Source organism: Triplophysa rosa, linkage group LG20 (genome assembly GCF_024868665.1).
Source record: "Triplophysa rosa linkage group LG20, Trosa_1v2, whole genome shotgun sequence".
NCBI lineage: Eukaryota > Metazoa > Chordata > Actinopteri > Cypriniformes > Nemacheilidae > Triplophysa > Triplophysa rosa.
This window is the reverse complement of record NC_079909.1, coordinates 8,317,938-8,338,703: the sequence shown is the minus strand read 5'-3', so window position 1 is coordinate 8,338,703 and position 20,766 is coordinate 8,317,938. Positions and strand designations below refer to the sequence as shown.

The window sequence follows — 20,766 nt, the reverse complement described above, 5'->3', positions numbered from 1 at the left end:
ATCTGCTGTTAAAAATAGACACTGGCAACTGCAGGTCAGGGGAGGGAAGATTAAAACCCTAAAAAGGGCTCCTAAGATGCCGACTTCAGCATCATTATAGAATCACTTCAACTTGGTGAAAAAGTAAAAAACATTGATAATAAAGTATCAGGCATATTTTTAAACCCTGGGTATTAGAATGGTTACCATTGTAGGGGGTTCCATAGGTCTGGAGAAGGAAGAACACAGCATGATGAAGTTTTAAACAGAAATGAATCCTCTTTTACTGTCTTCATAGCAAATATCCTTTTGTCTCATAGAAGTTAGTGAAATGTTTATCCCCGGAAACGTACGTACAGTATCTCTCAAATCAATCTGTTTGATATTATGATTCTCAGTAATGTTCTGTTTTACCTTTCGGTCTGAACAAAAATCAAAACAAAATAAACATTTCGCCTCTTCTAAATCACACTTGTCTGGTTGTCGCTCAATCTGTAAAATGGGTCTGAAAATTGAGGTAAACGCTATATATAGTCTTAAGAGTATCCTTACATGGGGAGGCTGAGCAAGGCATTCCCTAAGTGAGCACATTATTTTTGTTCCATCAGCAAGAGCTTTGCAACTGCTCTCAGCGTGCTCTTCCAACTCTCAAAGCTCTTCTTTTCTCTTGGGGTAAGCACGGGTATATTTTATTATTCTGTTTACAAACACAGTTTGGGAAACTTCTTCCCAAAAATGTTTATTTAACTTTCATTTGAATGTTTTCTTGAAAAATGTAAATAAATTTATAAATCTCAAGGGGAAGGCTGTCCACGCCCTGTGCTGATATTGAAATTGCTTGTGACTGTTTAAGATCTTTTTTAAAAGTTTGTGGTCCCTTTAAGGTGATGTTTTTCTTTAGTTCGTTTGCCGTATAGGTTGTGTTTCTGGTTCATTTCTAGTAAAATGTAAAAAACTTGCACAAATCCTTTAGTTTGTTTTCACATGAGACTTAATCACTATAGGTCAAAGGTCAACTATGAAGGATTTTGCTAAGATCCTTTTGCTCAATTTATCTGCCACTAGGACTTTTGTGCCGTTGAGATATGTGTGTGTGTTTGTGTCCATGAGTTATTCAGGGGTCAGCTTTGCACTTTCTCTCTGTAACGTGACGCATTTGAGCTCCTGGTGCTGCTGATGGGTTGGAATGTGAAGAAGCAGTAATGGTGCTATTTTACTATGTTATGGTTAAATGACAGTAGATAAGGACAAAAAAAAAACTCAAGGATTTACTGTATTCGCAACTGCATTTTCAAATCTCAATCTTGATTGATTTAGGTGGAAATTTTGGTCTTAATAGTGGACATTTTTAAAAGTGGCAAAAGTTTTATTTCATCAGTTTAATAAATGTTTAGACGGTTTCAACGGCAACTACATAAACAAACGTTATGTGGCCCAAACTTTACTTCCGGTGGACCTCCGCAAAGAACTGTTGAGTGGCTTTAATTTAATTTAATACAATTAATATACAATAAAATATAAATTCAATATAACATAAATCGTTATATCATAACAAAACACAGACCGGAAGTTAACTTCAGGCCAGTTGAGAGTGTCCGGTGAAACCGTCTGACTTGATGATGGTAGTTGATGTGGATGAAGGCAGTTTGCTTATTTAAATTATTGCTTAGTGTATTAATGCGTATATATTTTTACATGATTTTCAAGAACATCTAACATTTATAATGCAACTATTCTACATAGCATTCTTAAGTATACCTTTTACCCAGCAAACTTTTAGAGGTGTTCAGATTAAATGCCCGATGGGCCATGGTGTGGCCATTAGGTTTGCTTTTTCAGAGTGTTCCCGACATGCCTGCGAAGGGCGTAACACTTTATCGGCAGGAGCAAAAGCAACATCAAAGCTCCAAACGTGTTGTTCAGCACTCTTCAACCAGGTACGGGATTTGATTGGCTAACTACACCGACAGTTTGTTGTGAGCTTGGCTCAGAGGCTTCAGCAAACCAGAAGATTCATCCCTAAACACAACCATCTGCTTAAGCTAGTTCTGCTCTTTTCAGTTGCCAAGGGGAGTTGATTGGAAACTAGATGATGGCTGATTTAAACCCTATAGTAAGGGCACATAAAATGTCTTTAACAGAAATGTAAGTGTGCAGTTGTAAGTAGTCAGTATGTAGTACTGCTACAGTGTGAGCACTACTATCCATTGCCTTTCATTTAACCAGCATGAATAGACCTGCTTTAACCAAAACCATGACTTACTGTAAGGTACATTGATTCACTCCATTGGATGGATCCATTTGCCCATGGAAAAAATTGGACAGATAAAGAATATCGACCTTTTGTCTTTCTTACACTCTTTGAATAGCACATGATTTTGTGGTGCATACAAAAAAACATCAATTCTTTGGTCATTAGTTTTCAGCTAGTTGTTTTGTTTCCGTTGCTCAACGAAACATACTGCATTTGTTTAACACCATTTCAAGTAGTCATCGGTTAACATTATAGACCGTTACATATATTTTGTTTGGTCGTGATAAACACAGCAATACCACCTTAAGTATAGTATAAAATAAGCATTATAAAGGATGTCCACGTTGTATTAAATGCAGAAGTGCTGTTGTGATGTGTTGAAGGTGTTCCAGCTGTCAGTCAGTGATAAAGGAGCAGGTCCAGGCCTCTGAGGCTATGGCAGAAACGGCCTACACAGTGCCAACCTTCAGGGAGAGGTGAGGTTTTATTGGTTACCACATGCGTTACAGTTCTGTGGACTATTTTGAGACGGTGTAAGAGAAAACCTGAAACCCTTTTCCATATTTACAGATGACAAAAATGACACTGCCACTGTATTCTAGGCCTGTGGTTTGGATATGGCTTTAATACTCATGATTTGTCACATGTTAAAACACAGAAACACTTGACCCGGTTATGTCAAAATGACCGTTACCATGTTACTTTTATTTAGTGATGGATAATATTATTTTGTATTGTATCTGAATAATACACAATAAGTATATTAAATATTACACGAAGTAGACGGTAGATTGTTTTTTAAATTCTGTATGATTAAGTCAAAAAATATAAAAGTGCCCATTTAACCTTGTATGTGAATTTCGTGTGTGTGTTTAGGGCTCCTGAGGGCATGCAGGAGTATCAGAGGATGGCCGCTCACTTTGGAAGAGACCTGGTCCAAATCCAACAAGAGCTGCACAGAATGAAAGTGGTCACAAAACAGCAAGTGGAAAACTTTGAGATTACTAGAGAGGTGAACATCAGCTTCTTGCTTAAATGTAAATGATCTAGTACCAAATGAGGTGATATTTTTCTACAAAAGGATTGATCAAAAACATAACTGAACATTTGTAACTGAACATTCAAACACTGTCCTTCAGATGTCAGGCTGCTTTGGTCTTTTCAAAGTTCACAGTCTTATATAAAAGCAGAGGATTTGACTATGACTCAGTCCATCCTGTTCTTTAACAGGTTAGGGGAATGATGCCAGTCAGGAAGGATTTTCTTGCTGAGGTTCCTAAAGCACCAGACTTTCTGGTCAGTCTGAGACCTCACACTGTTTGGGAGAAGACCCCGGTGAAGTTGTTCTGCACTGTGTCCGGCCAGCCGGTCCCTATTGTCAAATGGTATGGGTTTCAGTTTTATATCTCAAAATGGTATTAAGCAGATGTTACAAAGCACTTTTGAGCAATTGATTCAACGATTCAAAGTTGTTTCTTGAAGGGATAGTTCACCAAAACATTCAATTCTGTCATCATTTTTTTACTCTCATACCGGTTGAAAACCTGTAAATGACTCTTTCTTCTTTGGAACACAAAAGAAGATATTGTGAGAAATGTCTTAGTGGCTTTGTGTCAATACAATGGCAGTCAATTGCTGCGTCCCAATTCGCATACTATCCATCCTAAATAGTATTCGAAAATGGAATTAGTATGTCCCAAATCATACCCTGCATTCCAATCAGCATACTATCCAATCCTAATAGTATTCAAAAGTAAAATTAGTATATCCCAAATCGTAGTATGTTGAAAATAGTATTCCAGAGATTCCCGGGTGGTCTACTAATTCCGGTAGAAATTGGAAATGCAGAATGATGCACACTCTAACAGCTGATATTACCCACAACTCACCGCGAGTAGGTGGAGCTTAGTGACGCTCCACTGCATTAATAAATTATATAACTGATGCGTCACTAAATTAACAAATTTAAGTATACAGTAAACATTACATACGAAATAATGAATGAATAAATACGTTAATGGAAAGAAGAGCTGTATTTTGATGTGTGTGACAGTTATTGGCCACAAGGCAACAACGGCCACTTCCGCTTCCTGTTAGTATGTCCCAGTGTGTGCAGTCTCTTTTGCCATGCACTCAAAAGTACCTACTATTCCAACACAAAAACAGTACCTACTATTAGGGCTAGTATAAGTAGGCGAATTGGAACACAGGGACAGTATGCTGAAATAAGAAAATGCTGTTTTGTTACCAAAATTCTTCAACATATCTGCTTTTGTGTTGTGCAGAAGAAAGAAAGTAATGCAGGTCTGTAGTGACATGAGGGTGAACAAATGATGAAAGATTTTTCATTTTTTAGTGAACTATCCCTTTAAAAATTCACAGATTTTGTTCAACAATACATTTACATTTTACACATTTGGCAGACGCTTTTATCCAAAGCAACTTACATTGCATTGTAACATACATTTGTTTCTGACTATGTGCAATCCACTGGGATCGAACACCTTGGCGTTGCTAGCGCCATGCTCTAACCACTGAGCCACAGGAAAGCTACAAATGACATAATTTGCAAATTTTTGTGCCCTGATTCAGTTGTGCCCTGATGCTTTCATTGAAGCCCTGGTTCTTTCATTGGTTTTCATTTAAATAATGTACAACTAAATGTTGTTTCTCTGTGTTGGCAGGTATAAGAATAATGTTGCTATTGAGCCTTTGAGCGCCCCTGGAAAGTACAAGATTGAGAACAAGTATGGAGTTCATAGTCTGATCATTAGCAGGTAAGACTTGACACTACATCCTGTGATAGGTATACATGTTTTTATCATTGCTTAGAGCTTCATGGTTCCAAAGTTTATTTAGAGGTCCAGTGTGTAATTTTTTTGGAGTATCTCTTGACAGAAATGCAATATAATATTCATAACTATGTGTTCAGAGGTGTATAAAGACCTTACATAATGAAGCGTTATGTTTTTATTATCTTAGAAAGAAAGACATTCAGTTTGTAATGACATGAGAGCTGAGTAAATCGCGATTATTTTCATTTTTGGGTGAAATGTTCCTCTGCATCCTTAACCAACGACTGGATCCAGTCTCAACCCTTTCCCCTCTCCAATGGCCAGTGAAAGTGAATGAAGGACGTATGGAAGCGACACTTTCCTATTTAGTCTCGGTGAGATTTGTCTTGAAGAAGTCTCAGCTGTTGGTCCCGCTCAGCTTAGCTATGCGTCATTTGATCCTGGAACGCCCCATGCCATGAAGACTCACAGCCGCCATGACGGCAGCACCATTCAAAGACGTCCATCACTTCAGTCACTATTTATTCTATCTAGACACTCATTCATTATGAATGTTTCTTCTTATGTGGTGCTTGAACTTTTACAAAGAAAATCTAGCTGTGTTGAGATCTCTGTGGGTGTGGACAAACTCTCAAGCTTTGCGAAGGAAACCAGTGGCTCTAAAATAGTCCTTGCAGGCTGAAGGTCACATTTCTTCGCTCTATTCTCACCCACTGCTCCAAGAACAGCCTGGCATGTCTAAGACCAGCCCAATACTGTCCTGTCATGTGAGATCATGTTGTGGATGCAAACGTCCCTTTTCCATTCATACCAAGTGTTTCTTTAAAAGAGGTGTGAGGAACACAAAGAGCAAGTGTTTCCACTCGGTTAACTAGCCGTACACCCTCGGAGGACATTTGAGATGCTTTAATGGTGTTCTTTTATGTTTGCGTCTTTCCTAAAATTCATTACAAGACAAAAAAATGTATTGGCTTACAATAAGAGCATAAAGTTATACAATTAAGAATTGGTATTGGAAACATTTGATGACAAATGAACAGGTCATGTTGAAACTTCTGACTTTTTTTTGCATACTAAACACAAAAACAATTGTGAATTTGTTCTTGTAGATGTGGACTGAGTGATTCTGGAGTGTACAGTGCTGTGGCTACCAATCCCCATGGAAAGGTCATCTCAAAGGCTACCGTCTGTGTCAGGAGTGAGTTTTATAATTCGGTTTTCTCGTATCTTATCACTTTCCTTTTGTTGATAGTTTTGCAATCTTGGTTGTTTTTCCATGTAGGGGCACAAGGAGGAGGAGAGCTCGCCCATCTGCCTGGACTAGGTAAGATGGAGCTTCAGTGTTTGGCTGATGGCCAGATCTGAAGGACCTTTCTTGAGATCATAAGCCATAAATACCCTGTTCCGTTCCAGCCTTGATAAGACATGGAAACAATGTTGTGTTTTTGTCCCTGGGTTTATTTGTTCTTGTAAACACGAGGCAGGGTGATAAACACCTTCTGGAGTTGCCAGTGTCCAAAGATACAGTGGGGTCTGGACCGAAAGACTGAGACCATTTTGAAATTTATACTCAAAATCTTTTACCTCAAAATTTACCAGACCTGGACAATTACTATTACTTACTTGTCAATGTTTTATATAATTTATATATTGTCCCTGTCCTTCCTAAACCTTGTGTTTTTCTGAATCAGAGTGACAGCATAGTTTTGTACAGGTAAATTACCACAACTAAAAAAACAAAAATGAGTCTATGAATGAGACTATAAATGAGTCAAAATATAAATGTTATGCTATAAAAAGATTACATAACTCAAATTAATACAATCTATGAAACCCGATAAGTTACGGTAACTCAAACCGTTTGAGGAAACCGATTGCCATTGAGTTTACAATACTTATATTTATTCGTTTTAAAACTTAAATGGTTTAAGGCAATCGATTTCCTCAAACGGGTTGAGTTACCGTAACTTGTCAGGGTTTACAGTGATATTACATTTTTCAATTCTAAATATGAAAAAATATGTTATGACAACCATGTTTATTCCTTTGAATTATTCCTTTGAATTGTATCTTACTAAGATAATCTTTAACAAAAATAGCTTTGTTACTGGAAAGTTAAACTTTTTTGAAAACAGCTAAGATACTGTCACGCTACTGTAAAGTTAGTAGTGTCGCTTATACGTTAACTGTGATTAAGTCCAGTTATATAGCTTAAGTTATATATCTTAAGTCCAGTTATATAGCTGTGAGCTACCTCATATCCCAGAAATACTCTGTCCATAACAGCTTTATATGCATGAAATTATTAAATACGTGATACATTTTGTTTTATTTCCTGTAGTCCCTCTGCTCAGTGGCATTCATGCCAGTAAACTGGATGTGACTCTGCTGGACAAGTTTGGAGTGACTTTTGGTACCGAGGGAGAATCTGTTAGTCTGATGTGCACCATGGTGGTGGTGCCTGATCTGCCAAACCTGCCACCAGAGGCCATGTGGTACAGAGACGGTGAGATGACTGCAGTTCCCCTTTCTTTCTTTTCTACTACCAGTGACAGCTAATTTGTTTTTAAAGCACAGCTCAATAACACAGTGTATTTGTATGTGTAGATACTTTGTTAACACCATCCAGGTGGGCTGAAATGTCTATTGGTGGTGGCGTCGCCAAGCTCACGTTTCCACACCTGAACAAGGACGATGAGGGCCTATACACCCTTCGCATTTGGACCAAGGAAGGAACCACTGAACACAGTGCTTACCTGTTTGTTAAAGGTTTGTAAAATGGCTTTATTAAACTATTTAGTGATGAATGCGCAGTTTTGAATGGTACACAGCTGTGAATTGCTTTAGAAGAAATAAATGTTGATTTACCATGTTGTTGGTTTCACAGATGCCACGCCCACAGTGTCCGGTGCCCCTGGAGCCCCCATGGATGTCGTTGCCTCTGATGTCAATGCTGATTATGTCCTGATCTCCTGGAAAACGCCTAACACCACCCATGAGGCTCCTATCGTTGGCTACTTTGTGGACAGGTAAAATCCCTCTTAAACTTAAACATTATACACTTTTACATCATTCAAAATATACAAATAATTTCATTTATTAATCTCACATTGCATTGTGTTTTCTAACACATCGTGTTACTTTGGTAGACGTAAGTCTGGAACTAAAGACTGGGTCCAGTGTAATGACTCCCCTGTGAAAGTGTGCAAGCTGCCCGTCCACGGCCTGACTGAAGGTGCATCCTACCACTTCAGAGTGAGAGCTGTGAACAAAACTGGCATCAGTCTGCCCTCTAGGATGTCCTCTGGAGTGATCGCTGGAGAACTGGAGAGTGACGTGGAAGGTAGGGATAAGCACGTTCCTGACAATTATTTTATCCACATTCAGGGTACCATGAATCCATGACCCTGGCATCATGAGTGCCAAGTTTCAGTTGAGCTACAGGAACATTTATTAGATCCTTTGCTATACAGGACCAGTATAACCCACATCATATAATAGAGCTGAACTAAAGCAATTGGTGATAGATCAGTAGTCAAAGGCTGTTTCCTAGGTCCAGACTCATCAGTCTTCAGGTAGGGTAAGTCTACATTATGCAGGGTTATGTTTAATCTCCCTAAGTGTTCAATTGTGTTTTTGTGGCCATTTTAATAAATAGTGAAAAAAATAGCAACTTTTGTACATAAATACATTTGTGTTGAGAGTCCAGTGTTTCATGTTTAATCCGATCTACCGTGCTGATGGCAAAGTATTATGTTTATGTATTGAAACAGTGGTTAAAATCGAAGGGAAATATGACATTGTGATTCGACAGGAGGAACTACAAGGAGGTACATTCAATAATTAATATTAATCTCTCTCCATCCTTTAAATCCAACTGCATGTTAACTTCTGTCAAAGTTCTTTTATTCTTTTTCAAAATAACTTTTTCGGTTGATATTTCACGTAACTTTGGTGTAACAATAAAAAATTGTTCATTAATGTGTATGTATTGTCATTAATGTATATGTATTCTAAAAACAAATTTGCCTCCCATTTTTATGGGACAGATAAATATGATACCATATATATAAATGTATGTATAAACTGTAAAAAATGTTTTCAAATAAAATGCACGACTTGTTTTTCAAAAGAGTTTATTTAGAAGAATAATCTGTCCATCTTTTAGAACACTGTAAAAAACAACTAGTAGGATTTACTTAATTTTTTGTGTTTATTTGTTCAAGATTTGCACACAGTTTTTTAAGTAAATGTTACTTAACTAAACTAACTTTAGCCTGCTAGCACTGAAATCATGATCCCACCCCCACCCCGAATCGCTGTCCAAAGCCACGCCTCCACCAAAACACATGAATGCGCATAGAAGCTCATGGATCAAGTCCAATAAAATCATGTCTCATTCACTAGTGAGAACACATTACAGTACAAAGTAAATAACGTTACTACAATAGCGAAAACAGCTAACGTAAAGAACAGCTTTACAACGGGATTAGCTGCAGCATAGTTCCCGTTAGACGCTGGGTAACGATGTTGTTGAGCTAATCCATATGGGTCCACAAACTAAGCAACATAATCAAAACCCATCAAAATCGAATCATTACATGTACCTACCTGTCCAGAAGTTACCATGGCACCATCTTTGAAACCCTTGACTCCCGTAGCTGCTCCCAGCGTGGAAAAGCAACACCGATTATAATCATACCCGTCAACACTCCCGATTTGGCCAGGATTTTCCCGTTTTTCACACCCATCTCCTGTGAAACCTCTGGAACACAATCGCAAGCAGACCAAGTGGGAAACCACCGAAAAGAAGCCGTGAACTGACCAACAGGGACCGGAATGGAATTTTGCTTTCACCTCTTTGCTGATTAGACATTTTTAGTCGTGATCATTTTTAAGATGGTCTTTATTTTTGATCATCCTTTGCAAGTGTCACTTGCAAACTTGCACATGTTTAACAAGGGAAAGGTTTAGGTTCCAGCCATTCTCCCGCTGTGTCTGCACAGCGTGCGTGACCGCGCTGATTACATGGTGTCTGTCTGCGTAAACAGGGTGCATAATAGGATGCAAAATACGTTGACTGAAAATGTACACGCGACCTATCATTGCGTTCAGACCGAATGTATTGAATTGGCAAATGTTTTTTTGGTCCAATGCCTTTCACAGACGATATATAATTATAAAAAGTTCATTGGACCACTTTACTTATTGATTGCTATCAGGATGTAAAGAGATTTCCAACCAGCATGGCAAAAAATGTTTCTGGACAGGATCACCTATTTTGCCTTTAAAGTGCATAAAAAATAAGCAAAATCCTACTAGTTGTTTTTTTACAGTGTACTTAAAAAGCATAGTCATTTTTTCATTTAGATTTGTTTCCACAGATTGTGTGAACTGGCTAACCAGCTAACAATTTTAGTTGTGTTGATCTGTTTCCATCAAAAGTTGTAGTCATAGTGGCCACCTTTAACCTATGAGTGAATCTAAAGTGTGTTCTTCAAAGTGAATTTAACCAGTGAAATTAGTGATGTAATCCACATATAATACATTTATATAATTAAAATTTATAAATTAAACAGCATTTAAAATTGTTCTTCTGTAGTGTTGTCTATCATCTAAAATATCATTGCCAGCTTGTGACAAACTGAATATTTGGCCAAAAGTGATTTTTTTTCTCTACTCTGAATATTTTGTGAAAATTTGACAAATTTTTGGGGTTATTTTACTTTTATAAGGACGGTCCCCAACAGTATCAGTGTTGTTAAATACTGCCTGATTTACATTTCAATCTTATCTTTAAAAAACAAGCATTGATAACAAATCATTTTGTGCCAAAATTTATATTGTCTCAGCACATTAGAACTTAGTTACTAACCCACCTCAAATAAGTATATTATATTTGATGATTAAATGTACAATAAATGTTTGATTTATTCCGGTTTAGTGTATGTTACAATACCAGAACCACCCATCAATGTGCATGCTACAGAAATAAACAAAACATACATTGTTCTGAGTTGGACACCACCGAGCCCTCGTGGACGGGCACCAGTGTGGTACATCATTGAGAAGGTGTGTGTACACTTTTCTTTTATATAATCCTTAATCTCTTTATCTGGTAAATTACATTAAAAAATATCTATAAATGGCTTTAATCAAAAGTCAAATCTTAAAAAATGTTACGATCAAACATAGTTTAACATAGGTATGAAAAAGTGCTTATCTTCTGTTAGTCAAGAAGAAACTTCCTGTAATAGTATTGTGTTACGAAATTGTCATTTAAATGCATTAAAATTAAAAACTAACCTAAACCCGCCACTCTTTGGTTTAGGAGGGTAACTGTAAACCAATATAAATACTAACTCTCCCCTCTGCGTCTTCATAATGGCTGTATATAACTCTCCACGGTTTAGTGTGTAGGTGACAGTCACCTCTGGCAGAGAGTCAACACCGCCGTCCAGCTACGCTCCCCCCGTTACCCTGTTTTCGATATGGAGGACAGGAAATCTTACCGTTTCCGCGTAATCACTGTCAACAAGTATGGCTCAAGTGAGCCATCAGAACCCACAGATCCCATCCAAAAGGTGGACCCTCATGGTAAGCCGGCTCTAACTGCCCATGTGTGACTCTTGGGTCCTGGTGTAGGGGTTGACTAACTCTCAGATGCCAAAATATGTAAACTCAACTGCAACAGTGTCCATGAAGTCATCAAGATGATCTTCAAATGTTTTTTGTATAACTACTGTACTTTCATACTGTATTTCGCAGGTATTGTTCCAAACATTGGTATGTATGTATTACTGTACCACTCTTTACCACGGACTGATTCTTGCTTTTTGGGTCACATCTCACTAAAATGACTCAAACATCAAAATGATCTTGAGTGTTGTCCCTCTCCACAAGATCTTCCATAGTGTTGCTGTTTGACACCTTGAGATTAACACTCAAAAGCACACATTTGTTCTCTTGTAGTTTCACTTTCTAAAGGCTATCCACCATAGCATCTTCACTTTCAGCTGGACTGTCTACGAATTACATTTGTGACAATATCGGAAGTGTTTTGACATTGTGTTTTTGATTTATGCAGGTGTCCCATCTGCCCCGGGACAGGTGATCGCTTCCAGAAACACTAAAACCTCTGCTTTCGTGAAGTGGGAGGCGCCCAAACACCCCAACAACCTCATAGGTTACTATGTGGATGCCTCTGTGGTCGGCTCCAAGACCTGGTTCCCTTGTAACCACAGGCCTTACAAACACACCAGGTAAAACATGAATACTCTGTTGAATACTGGTTGTTATTATAACAGATAATGGTGAATGTTAACTTTAAGATTGTCTATCTGCGTTTATTTGTTAGGTTTGTGGTCCACGGTTTGATCCCAGGTGATACCTACGTGTTTCGTGTGCAAGCTGTGAATGCTTATGGACTGAGCGAAGAGTCGCAGGAATCTGAACCACTCTTCATCGATGCTGCACTCAGTATGTCCCTTAAACTAGATTATTTAACTAACAATAGTACGTCTTTATCAAAGTAGTTGTAGCAGCCGGTTATGACAACCGAAACAAAGTAACTAAATAATGTCTTTATATACAGTAGTTACAAAAAATGTTGTCCAGAGGGCATATTTATATACAATATTTGCCTTTAAAGGGATACTCCACCCAAAAATGCAAATTCTGTCATGAATTACTCATCCTCAAGTTGTTCCAAACCTGCATAACACAAATAGAAAGTTGAACACAAAGAAAGATATTTAAGAAAATGTTAGCAACTGACATTTCTGGGGTATCATTGATTACCATAGTAGGACAAATTATTGTATAATGTTTTGTTCTGCTGAACACAAAATGACATATTTTGAAGAATTTAGGAAAGCACACAGTTCTGGGTCACCTTTGATTACCATTTTAAATGTTCCTACTATGGTAGTCAATGGTGCCAAAGAAATATCAGTTACTAACATTTTTTCCAAATATCTTCCTTTGTGTTCAACAGAACAAAGACATTTATACAGGTTTGGAGCTGTATGCAACTTGGTTTAAAAAAAATGACAAAAAGGAAAACAACATTGTATCAGAGAATATGGGTTATATGTTATATCTTGAATATTATTTTAAGAAAAGGCAGAGACATCAGTTGGACATAACTTTTTGTCACTACTGTATAAGAAATGACTTAATTGTTGATGAGGGTAATTTCAGTATGACAACCTACTGGCCGGTGGTCTTAGACGTTATACTGACACCTGCTGGTGTGGATGCAACATCATGCCAAAGCAAAGAATCATGAGAGCACACATTCACAGAAAGAAATCGAAATTACTTTGACCAAATAATAACAGCAGCAAATAAAAGCTAATAAAAAGCTCAAGATGAGATCTCCTCCAATACTTTTTAAAAAGGATCTCAGGGTGAGATCACACGAAGCTGCTTGATCAAATGTACATTTTTACTAATTTCAGGCTTAAAATTAACAGACATTTGATTTATGTTGGATTTTTCAATCCCTATAGTTACATTTGTATTTTTATATAGCTTTAATGTGTGTTTATCGTATTGTGTCATTTTATACATTTACAAATGCTGCTAATTTGTTATAATATAATGTTATTTTATACAGAGAGGGCAGTGGAGTACGGTATGTATGTGACATATTTTCATATGTGAAGTGACATAACACCTCCTATCGTCATATCTGCACACCATCCCAATGATTTCAGTTGTTTTAATTGACAGTGACCCACTTCAATGCAAGGCTCATGTGTTATAGAGACGTTAATAGCCTGTATACTAACTTGACATGACCACCAGTTCATTTCACAGTGTCGAAGCAAAAGACTATCACAACCAATGATTAAATCACGCACTTGATCATTATTTTATCCCCAACGACTGATTCACAGTGCCAGTCACTATATATGCACAGGCGTCGTGTACTGCATGAACTTCACTAAATCTTTCTTCCTCTATGCTACATAATCAGCCACCCCCTCCGCTCCATACGGCATTTGTCTGCTGAACTGCAACGGATCCTCTATGACTCTGGCCTGGAAACGCCCCAAACACACGGGAGGCACCAAGATCACATCTTATTACCTGGACAAGCGTGAAGCAGGATCAATAAGCTGGAAGGAGGTCAGCCCCAGCCCAGCCGTCCACAGGATCTTTACGGTACGTTCCGCCTCTGTTTAACACCATACATTATTGAACATATTTATTTTTGTTGGCTTACTAAATAAAATAATTACTGACTAAATAACGAATGAAATAACACTTGTTAAGTGATGTACTGTATTTTGTGTGTGTCTCATATTGGTCTCTATGGCACATCTGGATCCAGGTGGAGAATCTGACTGGTGAGGTTTTCTATGAGTTTAAGGTTCAGGCAGCTAACTTGGCTGGAGTTGGCTTGCCGTCTGATCCCAGCAAAGCTTTTTCCTGCGAGGCCTGGACAATGCCTGAACCTGGTCAGTATCTGGTTTGATCTACACTGCTCTCGAGCTAGGAAAGCCTGTAATAAAAAATGAGATGCACATTTTCCCCTTTTCCAAGCAAAACATTTCACAAATTTTTTTTCTGAGATATCAAACACAGCACTTATGTTTTTAAACGTAATGCAAATCTTCATGACCTCTGTGACCAGGTCCAGCGTATGACATCAGTTTCTGGGAGGTGCGTGATACCTCTCTCCTGGTACAGTGGCAGGCACCCGTGTACTCCGGAGAGAGTCCTGTCACTGGATACTTTGTGGACATGGCTAAGAAGGGCTCATCAGATTTTGTCACTGTAAATGCTGAGCCTGTTGGCCATTGTTACCTGAGGGTATGACAAGCCACTTCTTCTTCTTTAATTACTCCAAAGGCCTCACCATCACAATGTGGCACAAAACTAATGAAACAAATGTTTGTCCTTTGTAGGTAACTGGACTGGAGGCTGGACAATCATATGTGTTTAAACTGCGGGCTGTGAATGCTAAAGGTGTCGGTAAAGCCTCCGATTTGTCTGATCCTGTATGTGCAAAAGCACTGCCAGGTAACCGCAGTGACACACAGCAATCTTACCAGAACAATCCATGAACGTTATTTTCAGCCTAATCTTATGAATTCATATTCATTTGTTTGATGTGATTTATAGAAAAAAGACGATTATTAGAAAAAAGCAACAATGGAGTCCCAGCCTTAACCTTACCCCAGATAGCAAAGTTAATTGATTTAATGTTGAATCAATAACCAAATTAACATTGAGTCAACATTTAATCAATAAACTTTTCTATCTGGGACTGGCACAAAGTAGATTATACTTAAACGTAGATTGCTTTATATATTTTTGCTCTGTTAAACACAAAAGATATTTTAAAGAATGTGGCAAACAGTTCTGGTGCACGTTTGACTACCATTGTATTTTTCCTACTGTGGTAGTCAATAGTGGTCAAGAACTGTTTGGTTACAAGCATTCTTCCAAATATCTCTCTCCGTGTTCAACCAAACAAAAAAAATCATACAGATTTGGAACAGCTAGAGGGGGAGTAATTCATGGCAGAATTTTCCTTTTTGGGTGAACTGTTCCTTTAACATGCAACACATTAGCATTTTGTCTAGTTAACGTATAATATACTACAATTGAATGTCACTTTTTTCTGTGTGTTTATCTTAAGGTACAAAGGAAATTGTGTGTGGCGTGGATGAAGAGACCGGAGACATTTTCCTCAAATTTGAAGCTTGTGAGGTTTCTGAGACCTCCAAGTTCATTTGGTCAAAGTCCTACAAGGAAATCACTGAATCAAACAGAGTCTCCATCACATCTTCTGGAAGACAGTATGTTGGCCTGAACATTAGGGATTTTGTCATTCATTCTCACTACATTATAGTACATTCTGTATCTATAGCTATATACATTCTGAAGTAATGTGCGATGCGTTCGTTCCAGATCAAAGATGACATTTGTAAACACTGAGAAGGAAGATCTGGGCACCTACTCTGTGGCAGTGACTGATACCGAAGGAGTTTCATCCAGTTACACCATCAATGAAGAAGGTCACTGACAGTTCGGGGGTAAATATCTCAGTTATTTTTTGAAAACATGAATGTAATGTATGTGTTTTCTTTTACAGAACTCAAAAAAGTGCTTGAGTTGAGCTACAACATCAGACACCCCAGTGAGTCGCCTGTGGAATGTTGATGTTTTTGGTTATAGTTTCAAAGGAATCTAGATGATTATACATACTGTATGACCTGTTGTCTTGTGTTTGTTTATCAGTCGTTCCACTGAAGACGGAGCTGAATTATGAGATTCTGGAGAAGGGTCATGTGCGTTTCTGGGTGCAGGCATTGAAGCTGTCGACTTCTGCTAACCACAGGTTCATCGTCAACGATAAAGCCATTTCGAGCACTGAGGTACAGCCCCAACACCCCTACGAGAAATATAAGAATGTTTCTCCTAGATATTGAGGCAAAATGATGCATGCATTCTCATAATGTCATATTTTTTATTTAGACAATTAAAGATTGAAGAAACAAATAGACTTCTTGATCAACATTTAATACTTGTGTTTAGGGATACAAAATCAGCCATGATGTTAACACTGGAATCATCCAGATGACCATTGAACACTTCACCAAGGCCAATGAAGGCACTTACACCATTCAGATCCACGATGGCAAAGCCAAGAGCCAAAGCTCACTGGTTCTTGTGGGAGATGGTAAGTGTCCAACAGTCTGTGTCTGGTGCTGTTGTGGGATTTTAGCATACAAACCTTGGTGACCAAATGTTCTTTGTTTTTCAAATGTTAGCATTCAAAGTTGCTCTGAAGGAAGCTGAGTTCCAGAGAAAAGAACACATCAGAAAACAAGGTTTGCGATTATCTAAGTAAGGATTAGTCTATGTTTGCAACGCTGTTACATTATACTTTGGTTTTCAGGTCCTCACTTCTCTGAGTACCTGACTTTCCATGTGACGGATGACTGCACTGTTATGCTTGTCGGCAAGGTAAACACGACCCTGACACACAGCAGAGAGATTCGAGTTATACATGTGTTTGAGGTTGATGTCAATACTTTTTGTCCACATGCTTGCACTTTAGCTGGCCAACGTGAAGAAAGAGACAACATTCGCCTGGTTTAAAGATGATGAAGAAATTACACTTGATGTTCCACCCAACCCAATGTCTGGATCTTGTGCCCTTCCTATCCCTATGGTATGATAACCGGAGAACTGTTTATATAAAGCATTCACATAAAGTAATGTTTTGATAGATCATTTACAGGCTTCATACATCTTAAATGACTTGTTTTTGTAATATTGAACAGTTCTCAAGGAAAGACCAGGGAATTTACAAAGCTGTACTGGGTGATGGTCGTGGAAAAGATACTTCTGTTTATGATATTTCTGGCAAAGGTACTCTCCTCATAAAATATACTTGCTCATACACAATGCTCATTTTGGATTATGATGATGTTTTTTTTTTGTTGGCAGTGTTTGAAGACATCATCAATGCCGTTGCTAGTATTGCTGGTATGGTAACACACTTCAGATTTTATGATATTTTTATGTTCTTTTGCAAACAATATAACATCATTGAACTGGATTCTTAGATTTATCCTCATTTGTCAGATGTGCCAGATGTGTCTGTGTATCTGTATATACTGTATCTCCAATAGTGTAATATGTATGCTACATTGGGATGCATTTAAAATGTTGTCATGCAGGTTCCTCTGCATCTGAATTGGTTCTTCAGTGCACACCAGAGGGCATCAGACTGCAATGCTACATGAAGTACTACACAGAGGAGATGAAAACCAGCTGGTTTCATAGGTACATTCAGAACATTTCACACAAGAATATTTATGATTTAAAACATTCAAATCAAATCACAGCCTATTTATGATAAGATAAGCTTTAAAGGAAAGTAAAACACGTATCAGCGTTTATGGTCAATGTGAGTGTTGGTTTTATATAGAGAGAGTAAGATCTCCTCCTCAGAGAAGATGAGAATTGGAGGTACGTCTGAAATGGCCTGGATGCAGATCTGTGAGCCCACAGATAAGGAAAAGGGTCATTACACCATTGAGATCCATGATGGCAAAACATCACACTCTCGCACCTTTGACCTTTCTGGACAAGGCAAGTGCAGATTTAACTACTGAATTAGATTATTCTTTTTGTATTGGAACATTAGGAAGGAAAAACCTTTTAATGGTTGTATGTGGTTTCTGTTAATGTGCTCTGTTTCTGTCATGTTTTACCTATTTTCATTTCTTCTATTTTAACAGCATACACTGATGCTTATGCAGAGTTCCAAAGACTCAAGTAAGATATTCTCCTTCTTATTATGAGTTTCTTATAAATACAGTCACATCTTTGTTTGCGAATCAAAAGCAGTTGACTGATACTGTCTCTCTTATACCAGGGCTGCTGCCTTTGCAGAGAAGAGTGAGTATTAAAGGGAGTCATTCAAAATAAACAGTCTAATTCAGTTTTCATGCATACTTCAAGTGTTGCACACTGAAAATATCTCATTCAGTCAGCTTTAATTCATGTTCAGATGCCAGAATTAGTTAAAAAGTTCGTTTTTGAGAAAGTTATCAAACGTGTGCCCAAATGTGAACTATTTTCCCCCTGTAGATCGTGGCAGAGTGGTAGGTGGTCTCCCAGACGTTGTCACTATTATGGAGAAGAAGGTAAGATTGGTTTTTCCTGGGTTCATTTAATACTAGGGGTGTCACAATACACTGGTATTGACAAAAACCGTGATATTAAAAACTATGATTATACTATTTTAATTCTACACTAATGATAATATCATAAATAATTCAGTCTCAAGGTTAACAAGGTCTATCTCTCTATTATCTCTCTAATTCTTAAACTCAAATTGTAAGTGTGATTTGTTGGTCAAAAAGCAGAAAACACAATAAACAAAAAGATGAATTTGACGGATAGCATACCTTGTCAAGTAAAAAAAATGCAAACTGGTATTGTGATAAAATCGTCATTGTAAATACCCTTGGCCACAATAACTGCGAAGTGAAAAAAAAAATGATATTGTGACAGCCCTATTTGATACATTTGTATGTTGTCTTTGGGCACATACTGAACACTTATGACCTGTCACCTCTGCAGACCCTAAGTCTAACTTGTACAGTGTGGGGTGACCCCAGTCCAGAGGTCACCTGGTTTAAGAATGAGCAGGAAGTTTTGTCCGACGACCGCTACAAGATCACATTTGAGAGCGGCAAGTTCGCCAGCCTCACCATCAACACCGTGACCGTGGATGACTCTGGAAAATTCAGCATTAACGTAAGGAACAAATACGGAGGTGAATTCGTTGAGATCACAGTCAGTGTCTACAAACAAGGCGATGATATTCCTGAGCCTAAACTGGGACAGATGTCCAGACCTGCTGCTACCCCCAAGCCAGCCACACCCGCTCCACAGCCAGCAAAGACCCCGACTCCTCAAACTCCTACGCCCTCCATTAAGTCCCCAACTCCATCTCCCTCTGTGAAGTCCCCAACTCCATCTCCAGCTCCCAAATCTCCAACCCCACCGAGATCCATGAGATCCCCCACTCCACCAAGATCTGTGAGATCTCCCACTCCTACTAAGAAATAAACTATGGCTTATAGCACCTACAAATATGTGAGGCATTTATAGAGTTCATGAATAGTGATTAAAAACAATACAACAACTTTTAGTTTGCTGCTTTTTTTGCTGCAGTGGTTTATAAGTCAGTGTGAGTCACCGGTACAGTTAAGAGATACTTGTTATAAACAGAAGATTCATTTAAGTAAAGATCAACTTTAAACTCAAGACTATGCCTCCAATGTACCAGTTCATCTCTAAAAATGAGAAAATCAATTGGAAGTTTGTGTTATACTTGTTGCTTTCTCATCAAAAAGATGAGAGATATGTTGTTGGGTCAGTCAGAATGATCACAAAGGGCATCACTGTCTAACATGTCATTGTTCTGTACCCCCAAATAAAAAAAGCAGTCTCCTCTGCGGAGTGAATCTTATGTAGCTGTGAGTTTTTGTCTCTTTCTTGAATGCAACAGGACATCATTTGACCTGAGCAGGTCATTACAAGCTCATTTAACAGACTTTACAAAACTTAGTGTTACAGCCGATGTACAACTCGGTATCATTAGCGTCTCAAACCAATCGGTCATGATAAATAATCATTATAGTAAATAAATGTGACAGTTTTTTTATTAATACAATAAACGTGACAAATAAAGTGAAAATGAACTCAAGTATTTCATAAAACTATCCATAATATAAGCTATATAAAGGTCTCCAGTGAAAGAAAGGTTAAATGTTTTTTTTTGTACATGTAGGCCTACTGCACATGCACAGTGACAATCAAGTTCTAACTTATAAAGTTCTTACTTACAAGCACATTTGATACTGTTTCAAGTGTTCCTGTAGCTCATTTGGTAGAGCATTGCATTAGCAGCGTAAAGGTATAGTTTCCATTCCATTCATAGGAAACACACATACTGATGTAAATGTATAGCTTGGAAACTATGTTTTTATCAATTTTTTAAATGGGTAAATACACATTTACAGTATAGTAAATGTAATATAATATTAGTTTATATTATATTACACAAATTAATATTACCAAATATCTGTATTGTTAAAGGTCAATTGTATTCACATAATGCTGTTTTGGATGTTCTACTAACACAACCGTGAATCATTTGAGTAATGATGGACGGTTTCTGTCATTTCAGGCATCACA

At 37.9% G+C, this 20,766-nt stretch overlaps 1 protein-coding gene across 2 annotated transcripts; it reads left to right on the top strand.

Moving 5' to 3' along the window:
* Positions 1-538: 538 nt before the first annotated feature.
* Positions 539-20,042, top strand: myom2a (myomesin 2a). Of its 2 annotated transcripts, XM_057362597.1 has the most exons (37): positions 539-651; positions 1,805-1,916; positions 2,617-2,709; positions 3,110-3,245; positions 3,464-3,618; positions 4,918-5,010; positions 6,138-6,226; positions 6,311-6,352; positions 7,370-7,534; positions 7,636-7,797; positions 7,916-8,057; positions 8,178-8,371; positions 8,802-8,858; positions 10,973-11,100; positions 11,442-11,625; positions 12,116-12,290; positions 12,386-12,507; positions 14,012-14,199; positions 14,369-14,495; positions 14,672-14,850; positions 14,946-15,060; positions 15,683-15,842; positions 15,955-16,061; positions 16,139-16,183; positions 16,285-16,421; positions 16,582-16,726; positions 16,818-16,877; positions 16,946-17,013; positions 17,108-17,221; positions 17,334-17,421; positions 17,500-17,538; positions 17,733-17,838; positions 17,984-18,147; positions 18,297-18,333; positions 18,434-18,456; positions 18,649-18,704; positions 19,144-20,042. In XM_057362597.1, the coding sequence occupies exons 2-37, from the start codon at positions 1,831-1,833 to the stop codon at positions 19,633-19,635; spliced, it is 4,473 nt and encodes a 1,490-aa protein (XP_057218580.1). In that variant the 5' UTR covers positions 539-651; positions 1,805-1,830; the 3' UTR covers positions 19,636-20,042. The 2 variants fall into 2 exon arrangements, with proteins under 2 accessions (XP_057218580.1, XP_057218581.1); XM_057362598.1 differs by lacking the exons at positions 8,802-8,858; positions 10,973-11,100; positions 11,442-11,625.
* Positions 20,043-20,766: the final 724 nt, after the last annotated feature.